At 28.8% G+C, this 20,771-nt stretch overlaps 1 protein-coding gene across 1 annotated transcript in view; it reads right to left on the bottom strand.

Annotated features, from left to right (window-relative positions):
* Positions 1-966: 966 nt before the first annotated feature.
* LOC111635773 (ATP-binding cassette sub-family A member 1-like) overlaps positions 967-20,771 on the bottom strand; it is a 55,694-nt gene continuing 35,889 nt past the window's right edge. Inside the window, exons 23-35 of the mRNA XM_023380840.1 lie at positions 9,404-9,690; positions 9,191-9,332; positions 8,599-8,858; positions 8,407-8,527; positions 6,939-7,007; positions 5,301-5,407; positions 5,087-5,228; positions 4,881-5,015; positions 3,825-3,928; positions 2,864-2,956; positions 2,328-2,433; positions 2,117-2,254; positions 967-2,044 (exon numbers count right to left, since the gene is read on the bottom strand). Coding sequence (XP_023236608.1) covers positions 1,766-2,044; positions 2,117-2,254; positions 2,328-2,433; positions 2,864-2,956; positions 3,825-3,928; positions 4,881-5,015; positions 5,087-5,228; positions 5,301-5,407; positions 6,939-7,007; positions 8,407-8,527; positions 8,599-8,858; positions 9,191-9,332; positions 9,404-9,690 — 1,983 coding nt within the window. The 3' untranslated portion in view covers positions 967-1,765. The remainder of the gene's footprint in view (positions 2,045-2,116; positions 2,255-2,327; positions 2,434-2,863; positions 2,957-3,824; positions 3,929-4,880; positions 5,016-5,086; positions 5,229-5,300; positions 5,408-6,938; positions 7,008-8,406; positions 8,528-8,598; positions 8,859-9,190; positions 9,333-9,403; positions 9,691-20,771) is intronic.

Raw genomic sequence — 20,771 nt, 5'->3', positions numbered from 1 at the left:
AGTGGTTTTTATCCACTGGCCATTGTGGGCTACGAATAATGAGACGATAGGTTTGTTTGAAATTTTAAGAGACAATTTTTGTGAATTAATCGCGGATTTTATGATTCAAACTTGCTTTACACGCGTGAATAAATTTGGAAAACCAAAGAGAAGCATGATGATATTTCTTAGAAAAAAAAAATTCATAAATGTTAGAGTTGGTGGAGGGTTCGCGCCTCATCAACGTTCTTGGCCACGTAAAGTTTTCAGGGTTTTCTTCACTCATCTAATACCTAAATAGAAACCAGTTTCCCATAATAGATTCTTCCGTGGCAGATCGCCTTATTCTATCAATCAAATCAATGTTAAGAAACACTCGGGTTCAATTAATTTGCACTTTAAAAATGAAATTACAATTGTCTTTTTTTTTTTTAACTTTGATGTATTAAATAACTGAATGTATTTTTCGTTTCTCATATCCATTTGTACAGCAGGGTGTTTGTCTTTATAAGTACGCGAATCCGCCATTTTGTGCTTCTTTCAGTGTAGTGTCAATTTTTATATATTGTTGTCTTGTATTATCTCGTGCATTTCTGTTAAATGTCGTAAAATATGTTTATCATTTTTGTTCCTTGAACAAATGAATTATATTTATTTATTAAATGTATCCTAGACGTGTGTCCACTTCTGTTCTGCCGCTCCTGATTTAATTTTTTGATCATTTTAATATAAACTATCCATCGTCGCGTTAAATACAGTATAAAGAACTGATATTTCAGATGCCGGGACCACCGTAAAATTGCTAAAAACCTCACTTTTTGACACTTTTCGCTCTGGGGGCATCAACTGGGCCTTTTAGTCAAGTTTAGAAATCGATTCTATTCTTATTCTGGGATACTTTAGTATAATGTATTCGAATTAGAATCACATTTGACCTTTACGTGTACGCCAAAGTGTCTATTATATAAATAAATTATTAACAATTACATTAAATGAAACAATCTTTTTATTAAATATAATATTACAGATCATCGCTTTATATACACGTTTATTAAATTGTTCCCACTTTTATATCAAGAAATCTTTGGGTGATTGTGCATATTCGAATTTCATAAGCATTAAATCATTAAATTACAATACGTAAAAAGTCCATTCTGTGTATCTCTTGCGCCGTGTCACAGACAATAATATCGACAATAATAATAATAATTCCAATTAGAAAAGTAAATGATTAGTAGAACAAAGAATTTGATCATTCTTCTTAATTAAATAAAACTAGATGGCACAATTTTACATTTACAAAATATAATAATAATAGAGCAATTATCTTCCCTTAATTGTTATAACAGTAGCGCGTTATAGCTTCACGGGGCACAGTGAATTAGGGGGCCTCACGTGCAGTTTTGACTTCAGACTTTTTGGGAGATGAAATATTTTCTTGTAAAATATTGGTTTGGGACCCCTCTGCTAGTGGGGGGCCCCAGACAATTGCCCCTTTTTCCATAGGATAACGCGCCACTTCGTTATAACAAATGGTAACAATAAATGCCACTTACAGAAGCAGCTTTATTGTGTATTAAGGAAAAACGACAAATTGTTGGAATGTTTACATTATTAGTGAAAAGTTTAAATAATTTATTCTTCAAATTCGAAGTACAAAAAGAAAATTGAGATAAAAGATTATAAGAACCCCAATTTTGTCACGTGTCCTGTTTATTCTCCGGTGTAAAAGGATATTGTACTTGATAAATTTATTTATATAAATACCTCAGTCCTTTTTTTTGGTTTAGAACTTTGTAGTTTGTGTGTCTTCGTCGTATTCGTACATACTGAAAACAGAACTGTTTCTACAAGAACTGTTTAACGAGGCTAATTTTAATTCGTCTTCTACGAATCCTTTATTGGTGAACGCGTTTGATTCTAGAGTGCTGTTCATTTGTTTTAATTTATCGTACACGAGATTGTCGTATGACGAAGGCAACATTTCGTCGGTGGTTTTTATGTCTAATGGCACGTCGTCGAACAAAATTTCGTCTGTCTGCTGTCTAGCAAAACTAACGAACACCTAGAAAAATAATGCATTGTTAATATTATTTGAAAACAATATCGTTTTTTTAATTTATTAAATAAAACTTACTTGATCTAGTGTCGTTTGGCTAACTGAAACGTCGAGTATACCTAATTTGTCACTATGCTTTTCCAGATTTCCGAATATTTCCGATAGTGGTATATTCTTAGAAGGTAAACTAAACTCGACCATGTTGCAGTGATGAGCCTAATTGTAATTGTAATAAAAGCATAATTAATCATGGGATGCGTCCAAAATCAATAATAATAATATAACTTACCCTGAGAATTGCAGAAGGAAAATTCACGTGGATAAAATTGACAATTACGCCCCAATCGGTAACACCGTCCGCTACTCGTATGCTAATTGTGTACCCTGTTCCGAACCTAATGTATAAATATTTTTCAAAAATAATGAATCAGATCATCTAATTTTATTTTATAAAATTGATGTATGTAATGTCTGGCATGGTAGTAATTTAATTATAATTGAAACATCATCTTAAATCATCTTGTGAGTAACAACTTTCAACTACTAACCCCCATTAAGTAAATTATAATGACTTTTAAAGACAGTTATGTAACTTGTAAGTACCAAAAAGGGCATAAATTAATTTTCAGATAATTTTATGAGTTATTCTTTAGTTCATGTGGATCCAAATGAATATGTTGTATTACAATATAAATTTTCACCAATCACAAGTTTTTGTATTTCATAATTTTACTTAAAATGAAGAAAAGTTACTGTATTCTCCATTAACCATTATTTGTATGGCATTAATAATAATAAAAGATTTAATTAAATACAAAAACTAACTTGTATTTGAGATACTGAGGCGATCCCAGACACTGCAGTCTTCCGTTTACCATGATCGCTAATCTTGAACATAATATATCGCACTCTTCCATACTGAAATTTCATTAACAGTTTAATCAATAAAAATATTATGAACAATTTAGGAAGTTCTATTATTTGATAATATTTAATATAAATTTGAAATATTATCCATGTTAAATTTTATGATATTTATTTATGATTTAATCTGTTGATAAGTAATTTTATTATTTGTAATTATTATTTTTATGGGTATTATTTATATTAAGTATTTTTATTTATTATTAAATGCATTTACATTTTTCGTATATTTATACCGTAAATATAATAAATATTCTCACATTGTATATTAGTTTAAAATGGATTTACAAAGTGGTCCATATCAACCCTTTGGAATTGAAAATTAGTCAGAGTTGATATGGACTACTTTGGTAATCTGTTAGGGATTAATACTGAATTACCAGATTTATTTATTTATTATTATTATTGACATTGNCCCCCCCGCGTTGGAATTTCGAAAAATCCTTTCTTAGTGTGCGTTTCCATGACGTACCCTAACTGTGTACCAAATTTCACCTCTTTAGGTTAAGCGGTTTGCTCTGGGCGATGATGAATCAGTGAATGAATGAATGAGTCAGTCAGGACAAGCAATTTTATATATTTAGATTAGGATTTACAAAATGTAGAATACATCTTTTTGTGTAGTATTATATTATAGTTGATGTCTAGAATGAAAATTATTCACTATAATCAACAATAAAATAGAATTTTTCTGTATGAATTACAATCTGAATTATTACTAAATAACATATGGCAAAATAAATTGCTTTAAAAGGAACTAAAATCCATGAACAAAAGCCTCCACTATATTTGTGTAATTTGTGAAAATTAATTTTAAACTAAACAATATTACATTTGAAAACTCTTTTAAATTATATCTTACCTATGAGAAGTAAGAACTACTGATCTTTGATCTTTAATGGCTTGTTGAACGTTGGTCCAAACTAAACGTCGCGTCACAGGATCCATACCGGTTGTGGGTTCGTCCTAAGCAAACAAAAAATTTTGTATAATTTAGTTAAATCTAGACATACTCATTTAAACATTGCAAACGTCATTTAGAAAATTTTAGAGTTCAATTTCTAAATGTTTTTCTTTCTTTTAGATGCTAAACTTCTGGTAACAGTATACTCGAATACATGCAGCCATATGTACCATTTAAAAAATTATTTACAGCGTAAGAAAAAATAAAAAAAAGCAAAATTGTTAAAAAATTCACAGTACTAAATTAGAATAATCATTTGTTAAACTAGAAACTTTTATCTGTAGGCATTTTCTATTAATTTTTAAAGGTCAGTTTAATGAACTGTAATTCTTAATTAGACAGATGTTTTTTTTCTTTTTGGAAATTGTTGAATTGTTAAAACATTTTATTAAATATAATATTACAGATCATCGCTTTATATACACGTTTATTAAATTGTTCCCACTTTTATATCAAGAAATCTTTGGGTGATTGTGCATATTNATTAAAGTATTAAGTCAACCAAAATTACCAAAATAAGAAAATACATAAATTATATTTTTAATTTATCTTTATTTTTTTGTATTTTGTTTACATTTTTCAAATAGTTCATTAACATCTGCACTTAAATTAAGGCTATAATATGCAACTAAGATGGCTTCAGAAGAAATTAATATTGTTTTTTCTGTAAATTTGATTTTAAATAATAATAATAATGACTTTGATGTCTGTTATTTGTCACATGTTTAATGCAAACAAAGAATCACTACAGAAAATAAAAACATTTTGGATGTGTATGATAAAACAAAAATAATAAATGAAAATGTAAAATTCAATTTTCTAGCTGTTTGAGTGTTTAGAAATTAATTAGTATGAACTGGAGATTGCTTACAGTACATATGAATGTACTGTACAAATGAGTTTACTCTCAGTTAAAAGTGTATCAATGCTCTGAAAAAATTGAAAAGTACTTACTAATAAAATAATCTGTGGATTTCCAAGCATGGAAATTGCTGTACAGACTTTTCTTTTGGTTCCTCTACTTAGAGTACCCACCCTGCGATCGGCATACATTTTTAAATGAAATTTCGATAAGGCACGATAAATTATCTGTAAAAAAAAGTGAATTTAAATATATTGAAAAAATTTTGTTTATTATTTATTTGTTTTAAAGTATTTACTTCTTTTATTTCCTGGCTCGGAATACCCCTCAATTTGGCATAAACAAAAAGATGCTGTTCTGGAGTTAGTAAATCATCTAGTGCATCCGCTTGGGGACAATATCCTAATAATTGACTACTTGTAGAAAGAACTTTAGAAACACTGAAATATATGGAATTTTTTGTATTTAAATCTGATCTTCTTAGAATATATTACTGATAGGCAAAGACTTACCTCATATTCTTAACGTATACATTTCCCATTGTAGGCCTTAACTGACCAGTTAAAATTCGGAAGAGGGTTGTTTTACCTGCTCCGTTCACTCCCAATAAACCAAAACACTAGAAATATTAAAAATTTTTTAAATTGTGTATTTATAATTATCAATATAACAAATTAAGCAAATTAAATATAATGAGATACATATAATAATTAAATTATACAGTTTAATATCATTTACTATTGTACTTATGTTTCTTATACTACAGAAATTTTTTTATTCATTCTTTAATGAAATTATCAAGTTTCTTAGTAAAAAATTTTCTGTGGTTACTGTTGAGCTATTAGTGACTCTCATATTATTTTAATACTTATAATAAGTCAAGAGAAAATAGAAAAACTATTCAAATATAAATAGGATTTTTCCTATTTTCCAGCTTATATATTCGTAACTGTGTTCTATTATAAATTAGAAATTGAATGTGTTTTAGCATATTTTTGGTATTTTAGTGCCTAAATATTTTGATAGCATTTAACCTAGCACTAAGTGAGGAATAAAACCAGTTTTAACTTTTTCTAAAGCAGTTTAGCACTTAATCTCTCAGAACAGGGTGAAGATAAAGAAAGAAACAAAATTTGGCTTGGTAGCTTGTATATAAAGGTCATTGATTTTATTAAATTTTGGTTGTGATGAAGAGATAGAGGGTGGTCACATGTCATATCTTGCAAAGGGTCAAACTTAATAAAGATTTTGCTTGCTGTTAGCATTTACAGTGTTTTATAAAACTCACTCTACTCTCAAAATTAAGTCTTTATATATTTTTAATTATTACAACATAGCAAAAGTTTTTATAACAAAATCTCATAACAGATGGCATCACATTCCATTTTACTTATTTTGATTAATAATACAAATGTTATTTTCAAAATAAATCTCAAAAACCAGGAAAGTTACACAACTCATTGCTAGATTTTTTTTTATAAAGAAGACAAATCTGTATCGTCTCATCTAGGAGAAAGTCAACAACTGGCTTTGATTGAATTAACGTCTACCCTTTGCCTGCAACATGTTCCCCTTTCTATCCTGATCACTAGGATTATTGTATTAAGTAATTTTCCTGTTCGAATACCAAGTTACCAGCAAACACAAAATACGTTGTCAGAATGCTGAGTTTAAATATTTGGTCAATCTTTTGTAAAATTTGATTGGTTGGCCAATTACCATTTCATATTTGGCTGTGAATGGTACATTAGAGTTAACATTAGAAAAAGTTAGGATATCTTGAATTATCTTCTCATGCAAGCAGAAGTCAACAAGTACTTTATTGAAAAACATTAATTTCTGTTAACCTAAGTAATAAAATTGTATCATTCCATATCATCCAAGTATTGCGATAAACATGACAATGATAGGCTAAAATAACCATAATATGGTTTTCATTTTAATGTTTGTTGTTACTTTTTGCTTAGGCAGCATCAGGCATGTCTACAAGTTTTATATTTTTTATGCTAAATCATCTTGCTACATTACTTTTGAATGAAGCATGTATAACATGATTTATTAAAACTTTTCAAAATTCTTATATTGTAAAAATAAAACCAACTGATATGAATGCAGTTAAATTTCTATGGAAACAATTTAATTTGACTTACCTCTCCTTTTGGAATGGATAGACTAAGATTATCCACAGCACAGTTTTGGCCTGTCATATTTCTAAATATCTATATTAATAATAAAATTATTATTATTATAATAATTTTTTATTTAAATTATAAAGTAAAAGATTTATTATATTATTATTAATCTACTTTATATAGCACAACTGATAAGAATTTGATTTGTTTGTAAAGTTAAAATAGCTGCTACAAGATAGAGCTGAAGAAGTTTAGTGGAGTAATTAACTTTACATAAAAATGTTCAATGGAATTAATTAAATTAAATAATAAATCATTATAATTTGAACTAATTCGAGATGCTTTCCAGAGTTTCTTTTCCGAAATTTTCATGTTTCAAAGGAAATCTTTGAAACATGAAAATTTTGAAGATTAAATTTAGATCCATTCATTAATTGAAAGCAATTAGGAATAATGGAATTAACAAAAAAAATAGTAGATCTCCCATTTATGATTGATGATAGTTTATCAGTACATATATATTTTGTTAAGTTATGGATGAATGTTATTAAATTTTTGTTTCTTAACTACTATGAGAAAAAACATATCTAAATCAATGCTTCTAATAAAATTAATTTATTGTTTAATACTAACTTTTCTGATCTGTAAGTTTTTACAAGACTTTTTAAAAATGTCTACTGAATTTACCACTGCAATATATATATAGTAATGTAAGCTCAATAAATCCATATTAAGTGGATTTTTATATGTATCTTGTTTGAATATATAGCAACATATAGACTTGTAAATAATTTTATGTCAATTCAAATAATTCAACAGCAATATACTGAAAATCATAACAAAATGTTCATTAGAATTCCATCAAATATGATTTATAGATTGCAACAAGTGAAAATATTTGTTTATCTAAAGTATCATAAGTTTCCTTTTTATCTTCTTTATTAGATTCTCTTTGTAAATATGGCATATGAAGCAATACATTATGTTGTTTCATATACCATAAATGAACTACTTTTTAAACTTTCAATCTTACAAGTTAGAAAAGTATTTTACACATTGCAAATAATTGATATAGAGGTATAATCTTACTTAAACATCATTTTTAGCTAAAATGTACTTGAGATAGTATTTGAAATTAAGTGTATAGATATATTAACAAACTGATTTTATCTAACTTTTGTATAAATTAAAATATGACTTTTGTATTTATGTCTGCATTAAACCCAATAATTGAATACTTCAATGACCATAAAAATCACTAAATGTAGCTTTACTATTTTTCTTCTTCAATTTCAATTTAATCCCTTCTTATTTTCTTATTTATATTTTACTATTCAATTTTAAAATTTGTATAATATTCAACTTTAAGAATTACATGTATGCTTTATCAAGCATTTTCAAGCAGAATGCCCACCATAAAATTAGTAAATTTTTTCAAACAGAATGCTCAAGTTTTAATTACAATAATCACTACAAAATAAATTACCTGTGTTACATCAACTAATTTTAGAATGTCATGTTTGCTAACATCACTTTGAACTCTTTTTCTCTCTTCTAAAACATCACTATCTTCTATAATACTTGAACTTCTTGAAGGACGTTTTGATCTAAATGAGCAGCATCACTTTCATTAAAAAATGAAAAATAAATAGTAATAAACATTAAGAAACAAACTTACACTCTTGAAAATTTCTTCTTCCATTGATATTCAAGTAATAAATTTATAACAAAGAAAATTATTCCTTCTAGTGCCATAGCAATATAGTATTGTCCCAATAAATCCATACTAAATGGATTTTTATATGTGTCTTGTCCAAACATGGAAAATATGTCAGCTTGTAAGTGATTTCGTGCCAATTCAAATAATCCACCAACAACGGTATATTGAGGGAACATCATGGCAAAATATTTTAAGATATTCACTAGATGAGTGGTTTCCTTAAAAGACAAACAAATACTAAATTAGTATCTTTATAATGTTTTTTTTTTACAGCTGGTTTTACTACCAGCTGTAAAAAATTCATGATATAAAACTTTGTTTTCTTCTTTTATGTTTGATTAAAAAGGAATTAGATATGATATGGAACCAATATTTGACATATGACAGCAATAGACATAAAATGTCTTTATTCTGTCTTAGAAAAGTTTACATTAGTCACTATAATGCAATGGTTTAACTATAAATATGGAATAAAATAAACAATTAAAGCATTTAAATTATTATTTTTTGCATTTTAATAGTACATTAAATTAAAAAAATGTACACTGACCTTGCTGAAGAGACTAAGAACTAAAAGAGCCACCATAATGTTCAATCCAATAAAAATATTGATGCAATACAAGACCATGAAGGCAATACTAGCTTCTTGAAACAATTTTTCAAGCAAGTACATTAAGGGTGTAGTTGCCCAGCTATAAAAATAAAAAAATATCTTAATAATTTTAAAATATATTTGATATATTTGTAATTTCATCAAACTTACCCAAAAAGCAATAGTAATAATAGAACAGCTGGTAAATTGAGACGTGAAACATAAACTGGTAATGAAAAGCTTGCTATTATTGCGGCAGAAAGCAATACTGTAATAATTACGAGCAACATATCCCAAAGAAGAGCCGATGACCAATACAGTAATGGTCCTACACCACCTACATACTGTAATCTCTTTTCTTCTTGTGTTCTTTCTCTGACTACATAAACTATAAAACTCGATGGTACAAAAGCAAATCCTAATAGAAAGACTAATGCTATACCAATTTCTGCAGCCCTCTGTACACTGTAAAAAATTATTTAATATAGTAATACAAAGATATTAATTACATTGAGCAAAAGTTATTTTAACTTACATTGTATCTCGTCCCAGTTGTTCAGAAGTTAGATGAATAGGATGATTATAAATTGTGATTCCTGCAAAACAATTTCATTTAAATTAAGTAACTGGGTACAATTTATTTTATACTCTACATAGAATATTTGCAAGTCCTATACATAGTGATTTATTGTTGATTGTCATTGATATTGTTTTTAACTTGTGAAGTTTTATCTATTATTTGTCTTTTTAATGAAGTTTTTTCAAGCCATTTTAACTGTTACTTCTGTGGTTGTGTTAATGGATAAAGAAAAGACTCAAAAATGTATATTCTTGTAGATGGTCTTAACTTCAACATGAAAATGTAATCCTGTATATAGAATAATTTTCAAATTACCATATTGTGATGGATCTGCTCCTTTCAATTTCATATTTGCTCTGAGAATGGCATTGCTTATCGAATTTAAATAAGATGGAGCTGAATGATATCCCGTGTTTTCATACCATATCTTGATCTCTGTATTATTTTTCACATTAGAAAATGTCCACCCACCATATCTATAATATTAAAATTTCAGTTAAAACATGTCTTAATTAATATNAGAGAAAAGAAACTTTTTCTTATGTGGTTTTAAATATAGAAATTGTACTTAAAAATTTTATTTTGTTTATTTATTTTGACTTAAAACAATCCGAGAAGCGATCAGTGAAAAAGTAATGATGTTTAAAGTTTGTTTCTTAATTTTTTATGAATTAGTTTGTAACTTTTTAATCTTGATGATGTTTTAAATGGAGCGCTAACAGAAAGCACTCAATTAAATCAACATAACTTATTACCATTGTGTTTTTCTGTTTTTAAAGGAATTTTTAATACACAATAATTACATATGCAATTATTAAAAATTTAGACAAATCGATATTGTTGTCTCTGTAAGAAGTGAAGATACGTTCTAATTATCAACACGTTGCTCAGAATGGGATTAAAATAGCAGTGGTTTCGTGCTTGGTATGCACATAAAATCCTTGGTATACACATCTTGGTATAACATCCTTGTTATACACATAAAATAAGGTTAACTGATTTCTTCAAATATATTATTTTTTTATTGATATATTTTTTAAATCTAATATTAAGTTTTACACATTTTAAATATCTTAAAGAAATGAAAAGTTGTTCTGCATTAAAACTCGTTTTTGTTTTAAACTATTCTCTCGATTAACAAACATTTCCAAAAAGAAATTTTTGTTAAATACAGAATTAAAAAGAAAAATCGGAAATAAATTGCTACAAATACGTTAAAGATATAAAATTACCGATCTGATTAATTTAGGTTACTTTAAATGCCCTTTTCTAGAAATTCTGGCAAAGTCTTCAATAAAATAATAATTTTAACTCTGTTTATGACTCAAAAATCAATCTAGAAAATGCGAATTATTTTATAATGCAATGGACTACTACGTCACTATTCTCAAAATTAAGTTTTTGTCATTTTATAATATTGATATAAAAATTTTTTTTAACAAAGATGATGATTTACCTTTTCTCGATAAAGGCCATATACGTATTCAATAAATATTTATTTACATCTATGTCTGTCAGATTGAAAACAATATCTCCTGTGGAAGTAGTTAGGTATGGCAGATTTTCCTCTTTTCTCGTTATGACACATGACTGATCACACATGCAAACTGATTTTTCTAACTCCATAGCTGTCGGTAAAAAGTTTTTTGCAGTAATGTTTGTAATTTCATTACATGTAGATGTAAATCTGCAAAGAATAAAATATTTTAAATAGTGTGATCCATTTTTTGCTAAGTTATAAAATATTATAAAATACTTTGAAATGATCTTGAATCTTAAATGTAACTAACTGCCTTCTTCTAGTAGTTTTAAACTTTTATTCTTTGTTAATAGTTTCAAGAATTAAATCTCATCTTCAAAATTAATAAAAATTTTAATATATGCAAGAATCTGAAGCATGAAGTAAGACAGAGGTAAAGTTCATAAATACTTAAACAATATCTTTAATAGTTAAAATTGCAGTAAGACATCTAATTAAGAATGAACATTACCAAAAAAGATCATCTGATCTGATTTCTATGAGAAGTGCATTGTCAATATAGCTCATGTGTAGATTTTTTAAACATTGTACAATAGTCTCGATTGTCCAAAATTATAAGAAACAATCAAATCAATTCATTTTCTTTTTGCCACAATATTAATGACAGAATAGAATTGCAATTATCTAAATGTATTTGGAGGATTTCTGTTTGTGATGTTGCAGTCCCAATGATTAAAGAACATTGCTTAGATTGGCCTTGTGTTAGCTATAATTTGGAATGTAGTCCTAAACAAAAATATGCCAGTGTGGGTAATGAGTTTATGAGGTATTAAAAGCGGGGTATGCAGGGCAAAGATCTTTTGATGCAGAAATGCTCCACTAAGATAATTTTCATTAGTTTTGTAAAATTTTGTAAGTTTATAAAAGTTACTAGTTACTAAAATTCATAAGTGAATTTGTTCTTAAGTTAAGAATCTTAACAGTTCATTAAATATTTGATGAGTTGATGATTTGATCTTAAATAATAATAAATAGAGGCAGCCATTTTCAAAACAGACATGTATTAACAGGTTTAATGCATTGTGTCAGTTAAGCCTCAGTATTTAGAGGAGTTTGCCCTTTTTTGGTAAAAAATGTGTTTTTAGTATTAGAAGTTTGAACAAAAGTAAACAAACCATTTACTGTTGGCAGTGACACTATACATAGTTAAATTTAGTTGGAAATATTAAACTTAGCTAATTTTTGTAATTTTATATGCTACTTGCCCTTGAAAAAGATCTGGTGCAATGGTATGAATAGCCTTGTTACCACTACACCAGTGGCTATAATACAGCAAGTTTAAATGCAATAACAGTGATCCAAAATGTCTATGCATATAACCATAGCATCCAAGTCTACTGTAAAGCAGTTTTCAGAGCATAAATGCACAGAACTACTTTATCACTTTAAATCATCTGTGTGCTGCCATTAAAAAGCTAAGCAACCCAAAAAACTGAGCTCTGGTATTATTTTGTTGCATAAGAAAGTACATCCTCATGTTGCTCCATGTGGTACAGGAGAAGCCATATCATTTGCAATGGAAAACATTGATACTTCTTATGGTCTAGGCCATTTGCCATATGACTTCCAAAGAGAGTGATGAAAGGTTGAATATTCGGATTAAGGGTGGATGGGACCATTGAGAAATTTCCAGAGGTGCCATTAGGACTGGTTCATTCCTTCCATTTATGTTGTAAATAAGTGCCAATCAATATATTTCCTATGTTGCTTGAACAAGTCCCATCTGATCATGTATGCAATACTTTATGCCAAAATCACGAGCATTTTAATAGAATATCTTTGATTTTATCAAACAGTTGGAAAGTGCTTTAATGTCTAAGGTGATCAATAAGCAATGCACACTAAAAAATATCAAATTTTTTTAGTTTTTGCATTGCTTACCGATTTATTGCTTTGTTTTGCTTGAACAGAAACTTTGATTTCCCTTACATATTAAATTGAAAGGAAATGAAACTTATATAACAATGCATAGCTGAAGAAGATAATTTGAAAATCTATTTTTGACAAACAATATTACATCATATATAATTAACCTAGTTCTAATAATTTTTTATTTTAATTTTTTCCTTATAGTCTAGAATAAAAATGTCAAATGTTTGACCTCCGAAAATTAGGTCAAGGTCAACATTTTTTAGAAATGTACTTTATATACTATTTTTTAATTTCCATTTTTGTATAAATGTAACGATAACAAAGATGATTTATCTTAATATGAAGCCCTGTCTGTCTTCTTATTTATTTATTCAACATGATGAAGTGTAATTTTCACACGTTACTAGGCATTTTTTATATTCTTTATTTCTCTCTTGTTACCTGTTACACTTCATCATGTTGAATAAATAAATATTATTTAGATTTGTTTTTACATCAAGTCTCAAAGCAATCTTTTTTCTAGAAACACAGTGGTGACTCGTATTTCAAATTTAATTCATTCCAGGAGGCTGTTCGAACTTTGAATCATTTGAAGTTAGAGTTGTTTGAAGTACAAGGTACCATTCTATACATAATTTGAGATCTCAGAAATGAATGACACTTCCTTCCTAAATGTACTGTTATGATTTATGTTAAATATCATAAGAATAAAATATTTACTGTTTTAGGAAGTGAAATGTTCATTTATTGCATATAAAGTGTTCACAGTGTCAGCAGCAACAACAAAAGATAACATTAATGTGTAATCTTTTATTCCATTCATTATTAAAATATATCAAAATGACAGTTGTAGCTGCAATTTATACAATATGCATGCCACATACAATAGATTCCTGTGCTGTGTAAACAGTTATTATAAAATGGATTTGTAGGCAGATGAATTTAACAGTCAATATTACAGGATTAAAATCTATCTTAATGTCAATAATGTCAAAGTATCAGAAATTTATCAGGTTAAAGAAATTTTCATGCTTTGTCCAAAAGTATTATATCTATATCTTGATAATATTTACTCAACATTATAAAGTTATAGTGTTTCTTGTATACTTGCTATTAATCAATCAAAAAGTATTATTGAATCTTGGTAAATACTTATGCATTGAGTGATAACATGAAAATGTAGCTTTGTTATTGTCATTAATAACATGGATGCAACTTAATATATTGTTATTTTACAACAAAATTTTATTAATTATTCATAGCTTAGTAAAATTGTATACTATGTCTTTTGTATTAGAAGTCTTCACTCTATTCCAAAATAAAATTTATTTTATTTTGGAATAGAGTGAAGACTTCTAGCATTTAGGTTTGCCTTTCTTTTTATTGCATTATTTAAATAATGTTTTAAAGTTTAAAAGTTGTTTATCCTCCATAAGTCGGAATGGAATTAAAATTTAATTTTCATGTATTTTTTACAATACAATTACATGATTTTGATAAAATTTATTTTGTTAATTTAATTTTACTCAAGTTAAATAACAGTGTTGCAAATATTTACTGACTTTTCATTCAAACTGATTGCATAATATTTTTTTTAAAGTTTTTTTTAAATAATAATAATGAATTCTACAATAAAGGAATATCTCTCTTCTATAATGGATGAATAATACACATGCATATGAAAAATCATCTCAAGATAAGAATTATAGTTATTTTATTAAATAAAAAAATCATACCTGTTAGGGGAGTTTTTCATACAAGTAGTTCCAATTCCTGGTGAAGTTAACAAACTTTCCAAAATGTTTGGGTTTGATTGGAAATTGTTTGAACTGTGCTTTCTGCAAGTAAAATATAAATGAATAGTGAGAAATCAAATAAACTCTTTGTTTAGAAAGAGAATCCAGAAAATATATGGTATGATCAAAAAAGAAACTGGACTGTTTCCAGTATAGTGATAGTGCAAAGTACAGTCTTTTTGTCATGGGGGATCAATGTCTTAGACAACTAAGTGTCATTTGACAAGGGGGATAGTTTTTTCAAACCAAAATGCTTGTTACATAACATTGTGTGAGTGTCATGATTCAAGTTTATTCTCAAGCTGAAAATTGAACAAATGTTAAATTTTGCCACAAAGAATCTTGAAATGCTTTGGGAGTTCAAGCCATATGAGAGACTGCAATCTCCAATACCCAAGAAGGGAAGATAAATCAAGAGCATGACAAAGAGTGAATGTGTTGATTATGTTTTTGTTTTTATTTTTATTACAGGTAGGCCTCCTACAATGCGGTAGATACGTTCCTTGAAAATACCGCGTTGTGGGAAATCACGTTATAGGAGACACCAACTTAATACAAAAACTAGGATTCAATTCTAAAAAGAGAAAAACTTGGCGTTTGAATGGCGTTTTTTGAATTTTTCAAACCAGCCATTGCTAGCCACGAATTTAACACTGGTTTCATCAGCTGATGACTGTCCCATTTGTTTTAAATAATCAAATATTTTTAATGCTTTGTGTTTAAGTGCAGTTTTATTTAAAGGCAACCATTTCTTGTTCATATCTTCTACCCATAATATTAGCTCTTGTTCCATTTTTTCCATTATAGGTGCTCTCGGACAAGCAACATTTTTTGCAAGAATAGATGATCCGGATGCGACCAAATTTCTGATCTTTTCTCCTGACCGAACCGTCGACTCATTTAAATTAAAATGCCTACCAATATCAGCTATATGCTCTTGATTTTTAATTTGATCCAAAATTTCTATCTTTGTTTGAAGATTTATAAATTTCCTTTTTTAACAACGGTCCTTTCTTTTCATTCGGCATTGTTATGGCTAAAATTTTTTCAATCAGTTTTGTGGACAGTAAAAATTGCAAAAAATAACTTCCCTTCACTATTAAATTAAAAATATACACCCAATAGAAGTTTATACTGTATTTTGGACCATTTTGCGGTCCCCACTTATTGAAAGAGTATAAATGATCGAAAATTTAGTGATATATTTGAGTGTTTATGGTAACTGATGCACATCTGTCTAGAAACCGGTCTTCCCCTGAACACGCATATTAAAAGAAAACTGCTGTCTGTTCAACGAAAGGCAGCAATAAATCTAACTAAATCTTACCGCACGGCCCCAACTGATGCAATGTTGGTTATGGGGGAATCGCTCCTATCTATATAACAGCAAAAATAAATGCTTACAGCTGGATCATAACAAATAATGACTACTGGAAAAAACCTCAACAAGAAATAGATAAACATATCAAATATAAGATCTTACCCCAAAAATATAATGAACTTCCAGCGATGATCAGAAAAGTGGAGATTGACAGAATGGAAAACAAGATAGAATTTGAAATCCACCCTACAAAAAGAAATAGCTACGAGGTTAAACTAGAATACGAACAAGAAGAAGACAAAAAATTTCAATGGCTGATTTATACAGATGGGTCAAAGCACAAAGAAGGTGTGGGTGCGGGCATCTGTATAATTAAACAATCAAAAAAGAGAATCGTTTACAAAGCAAGTCTGAAAATGGAAAATTACTGTAGCATAACACAAGCCGAACTTTGGGCGCTTTTTAACGCAATAAAGAGAGTGAAGGAAAACATTAACTATTATAAAGGTAAAATAAGATTTTTGACAGACAGCAGAACGGCACTAAAAATCCTAACAAAGACAGGAAAGACAACTATACTAGGAACAGCAGTTATCAAAGAAGCACAAAGTTTGGGAGATCTAACAAATATTCAATTCTCATGGATCCCGGCACACACGAATAAAAAAGGAAATGATATCGCTGATAATTTAGCAAAACGTGCTGGTTACAATACAACAAATATCACATATAATAGACTCCCAAAAGCAGGACTGGAAAACTACCTAAAGAAATGGAGAAACGAAATATGGCAAAGGGAGTGGGAGGAATCCAATACAGGCAGAACATGTTTCAAGTACATCCCCTCAATCACCGATAGACTTAAAAATAAACATTATAAGCCAAACCCCAACACCTCTCAGTGTTTAACAAACCACGGGAAGTTTAAAGCCTACTTATATAGAATTAAAAAGATAAACAGTGACAAGTGTTCATGCGACAATACTACAGTTGGAGATGCGATGCACTTCGCCTATGAATGTGAAACTTTCGAAGAACAACGTTTTCAGTTTTACAGAGAATGTATACAACACGGATGTTCCTGGCCACCTGACCCCAAAGACATTTTCAACCAAAAGCAACTATGGGTGAGTTTCGAGCAATTTATCGAAAAAACTAAAGCTCTTCTCCCCGACACTATTCAAATAAAAAAGTTAAAAAACAAGTCTACAACGCAACAAACACAAGATGAAGAGACTGATGGAAATTCAACCGACAACAGTGAAACAGAGGAAGAGATAGATGAAGACAGCGAGACTTCAACAGAAGAAGAGGGTTCAAACACAGACTAATTAAAAATTATTGTGTTATTAATGCTAATTTGTATATTCAACTGTGACAAATTGTTAACATTTGAATCTCAAATGTCTATTCTTTGTGTTGAGATCATTGTTAATTAAATGCCGACTAGTGTTGTAATTAGTGTACATAATTTTCATAAAAACTGTATTGGTATATAGATGTAAATATGTTTAACGGCAGCTAATACCCTCCATTCTTAATTGTACAATGTTTGGTACACAAACAGGGTAAACGGCTCAATACTTTCCTAAATACATTGTATAATATTTTATATTGCTAAATTCATTGTTTAATTTAACAAAACCTTCATTTAATTAAGTCAACTCTTATGTAACCCATTTGGAACCATCAAAAATATTAAATTGTTAAACTTTTGCAACTGATTGAAATAAGCAATTTCATCAATTGTAATCCAGATATTCCTCTGGAAAAGGCAAAAGTAGTACTAAATCTATGTAACATTTTTATTGGAAAGTATGTATTTGCTGTACGGTTTAAAAATGCCATCTTGTCTTTAATGTCATTGCAAGTTGCAATGACACATGGATATTGTAACTCTGCACTTTTGTATTATGTATATATTTGTCACTCTGTATTTTATACTTTTGTACATATGTTGTTTAAGTAAATGCCGATGCAGATGCCCCTGGGGTTCCATGGGGGTGCCATGGTACTCTCTTTTTCACACTGTCCTATCCTTCTATCTTTCATCTTCCATCTTTTTCTTACTTTACTAAACTCTTCTTTCAACTTCAAAACAGGGCTAAGTCTTCTGCTAAATAAGACAGCCGTACTTAACTTTCTTTGTTGAAGGTCTTCCCCTGAAACTTTCAAGGGAATAGCATGCTAACGTCCACAAACAGCTGTTTTCAAAGACTTTTAGCTCTGTATGCCGAACTGCATACAGAGCTAAAAGTGATCCGTTGCGATTTTTCTGTTATGTGAAGATAATTCGTTTCTAAATACCGTAAATCGCGTTGTAAGAAAATTTCCGCATTTTTCCAACCGCATTGGAGCGAAAACGCGTTGTAAAGGTACCGCGTTGTTGGAGGCCTACCTGTATAAGGGTTTGTGTACCAGAAATTTATTCCTCCCAGTCAGATAGTGAATTCAGATTTTTACTGCTACAGTTTGAGTCGATTTAGGAGGATGGTTGTCATAAAAGACCAAAACTGTAGTGCAATCTAACCTGACTCCATCATATCACAAACACCCTTCAAAACATGAGCATTTTTGCCAAAAAAGTAACATGACAGGCTTCTCTCACTCTCTTTGCTCATCATATTTAGCCTCTTGTGACTTATTTTTGTTCTCCAAAATGAAATTGAAGGTCAAAGTAGCATTTTGATATGGTCAAGATTCAGAGTGAATCTCAACAGGTGCTTTCAAATGTTTGAAATAGTGACTTCCAAGAAGCACTTGAAGCTTGGCAGAAATTGTAGGATCAGGTTATTAATGCAGGAGAGGGCAGCTGGATTTTAATACTTAACTAATTTGAATCTTTATAGTCAAGTCTGGTTTCTTTTGATCACACCTCAGAACATAATTTAACATTCTATAAATGTTTCAAAATTATATGACTTAAAAAAAACCCAGGACTTACCCAATAAAAGTGACGTCACCAGGACCAAGCATAGATGGAGTCAATAACAACATTGGTTCAGGAGTAGCTTCAGGTTTTATGAGTGCAAATCCCATTGCTATGGCAATAAAAACACAAGGAAGGAGGATACTGGAAACAATTGCTTTCCAGTCGTGAAGTGTATGATAGCATCGTTTCATTAACAGTGCTCCCAACTGTTGCAGTTTTAACTTTGCACCTGTTAACTGATAGCTTCCTCCAAGATTTAGATTTTGAGTAGACCATGGATCATTACTAATGCTTAAATCGGATAGATCTGGTGCTACATTGTTTTAAAGTTTTATTAAAATTAATTTAGTTTATTCAAATTTTATATTATGTTTCAAGAAACAAAACTTACCTAATTTATTGGAGAATTGACAATATTTTTCAGTGTCACTTATTGATCTAGAAAGAGTTGATTTAGGTAATGGCACTGGATTAGAAATAATATTTGGAGTTGCTAGCTGAAGTTTTGTATCTTCCAAGTGACAAAGTGTAAGAAATACCTGAAGTATACAAAATAATAAATAGAAGTTTCCAATTTTTACATTTTGGTAAATTCTAAATAAAAAGTCTAATAAAATAACAAAATAAATTTAGTAAGGAAAGTACAAAGAAATTATTTATGCATATAANTTGAAAAGCTTAAGATTCCTGGAAGAAAGCAGTTTTTCTAATTTTTTTATACTTAAAAATATGAGCGATCATAAATTAAAATTACAGAGAAATTATCTTCTTTTGATAATTTCATTCCGTAAAAATATTAATTCAGCAATATAATAAATAGCCATGGATTTGGATTTCATGAAAGTCAATGCACATTGAAAAATTCCAGATTTTTAAACTGACTAAAAATTAATTAATCACTTACGAATTTAATGCTAGAGGTAAATGAGGTTAGCATTTCCTAAAGCATTATAATTTTTAAATTATTAAAATAATGATAAAAGAAATCTATATCTGTAATAGAATAAATTTAATAATTTTTAGTATTTCTAATACACTGATTATAGTATTTACAATTAGTTTTTTTTAACTTATTAATTTTTTAAATTTCAGATAATGATGAGATTCCAGTATAGCAGAATAAAAGCATTTTGAAAAATTTTAATATATGCAAGAATCTGAAGCATGAAGTAAGACAGAGGTAAAGTTCATAAATACTTAAACAATATCTTTAATAGTTAAAATTGCAGTAAGACATCTAATTAAGAATGAACATTACCAAAAAAGATCATCTGATCTGATTTCTATGAGAAGTGCATTGTCAATATAGCTCATGTGTAGATTTTTTAAACATTGTACAATAGTCTCGATTGTCCAAAATTATAAGAAACAATCAAATCAATTCATTTTCTTTTTGCCACAATATTAATGACAGAATAGAATTGCAATTATCTAAATGTATTTGGAGGATTTCTGTTTGTGATGTTGCAGTCCCAATGATTAAAGAACATTGCTTAGA

Source organism: Centruroides sculpturatus, unplaced genomic scaffold, assembly GCF_000671375.1.
Source record: "Centruroides sculpturatus isolate CEXI.00-Female unplaced genomic scaffold, Cexi_2.0 scaffold775, whole genome shotgun sequence".
NCBI classification, from domain to species: domain Eukaryota; kingdom Metazoa; phylum Arthropoda; class Arachnida; order Scorpiones; family Buthidae; genus Centruroides; species Centruroides sculpturatus.
Note: the sequence above shows the minus strand (reverse complement) of the source record. Positions and strands in the feature narration are given on the sequence as shown.